At 37.0% G+C, this 1092-nt stretch overlaps 1 protein-coding gene across 1 annotated transcript in view; it reads right to left on the reverse strand.

The window, feature by feature from the left end:
* FAM92A1 (family with sequence similarity 92, member A1) overlaps window positions 1–683 on the reverse strand; it is a gene marked incomplete at both ends in the record, with an annotated part of 11866 nt that extends 11183 nt beyond the window's left edge. Inside the window, one exon of the mRNA XM_010186396.1 lies at window positions 414–683. Coding sequence (XP_010184698.1) covers window positions 414–683 — 270 coding nt within the window. The remainder of the gene's footprint in view (window positions 1–413) is intronic.
* Between the last annotated feature and the right edge of the window lie 409 nt (window positions 684–1092).

A 1092-nucleotide genomic window follows, 5' to 3' on the forward strand; every position in this document is an offset into this window, starting at 1 on the left:
CCTTATTCTCTTTTCTCTTCCCTTCTGGGGAGGGGAGAAGCGTTAATAGAGAGCGTCTGTCCAGGATTTAGTGGTCGGCCCAGCCCTAAACCACGACAACCTTATTAACCATAAATCATAATTCAAAGTCTAAGACCAACAAAAGACTTGCTCTGTCTCAAATTCTGTGAGTGCTCATATGGATACTTTCACTGACTCCAACAGTACTAACCACAGACAGTTTTCATGAAAGTTATTAGCAGAGTATATGATGGATGCTTTGGCAGCCTATCCTGCTCTGCCACTAATATATTTTAAAATGTTTTCTCCTATGTCTCTCATGATTGCAGAGTATATCTTTTCCCTTTTAATCACAGACAAGTAATTGAAAAGTTCAGATGGCAAACGCAACATGTACAGTTTTAATTTTGTACCTCTGCCTGGCGATAATCCTGAAGTCTGGAAAATTCATCTGCAAAGTTTTTCAGTCCAACTTTTAAGTTTGGTGTCTCTGTAGCTGCATATGCATATATTTCATTTACTAGAAGATCTGCTTTGTCTCGTAGTCTGGCAGTTTTACGTACATATCCAGCAAATATCTGGCACAATTCACCAAAATGTTTTTCCACATTTGAAACGGCATCTTGTATTTGTCTGGTCTGATTGTCCCTGGATACCAAAGAAAAATAAGTGGGAAACAAATGCTTGCAACACATACAATAGAAAAACTGTATCATTATACTATTCATAATTTATACACAATTTAGATATATAATTTCAGTGCAAAACAGAAACTGATTCTTAAAAAGATAATGTTGTAACGGTCTGATGTAATATGTGATTACTTATGAATGAATAACAAACAGCAGGATTTATACTTCAAAATAAAGATCCAATAGAGAAAAACCCAAATCACAAAAATCAGCTCAGAAGTTTTCCTCCTGTGGTTAAGCAAAAGCTCACTATTACTGTTGGTATTAATTCCTTACACAGTGGTAACACCTGCAGGGCTCAAACAAGACTGAGTCATACAGCTTCCTGCAAGAGGCTGCAATCTAAACAGCCAAGTCAATGGTTGAGGAAATTAGGCAGTCGAGGGCAAATCTGTAAAGA

Source organism: Mesitornis unicolor, unplaced genomic scaffold (assembly GCF_000695765.1).
Source record: "Mesitornis unicolor isolate BGI_N332 unplaced genomic scaffold, ASM69576v1 scaffold14016, whole genome shotgun sequence".
In the NCBI taxonomy this organism is placed as follows: domain Eukaryota; kingdom Metazoa; phylum Chordata; class Aves; order Mesitornithiformes; family Mesitornithidae; genus Mesitornis; species Mesitornis unicolor.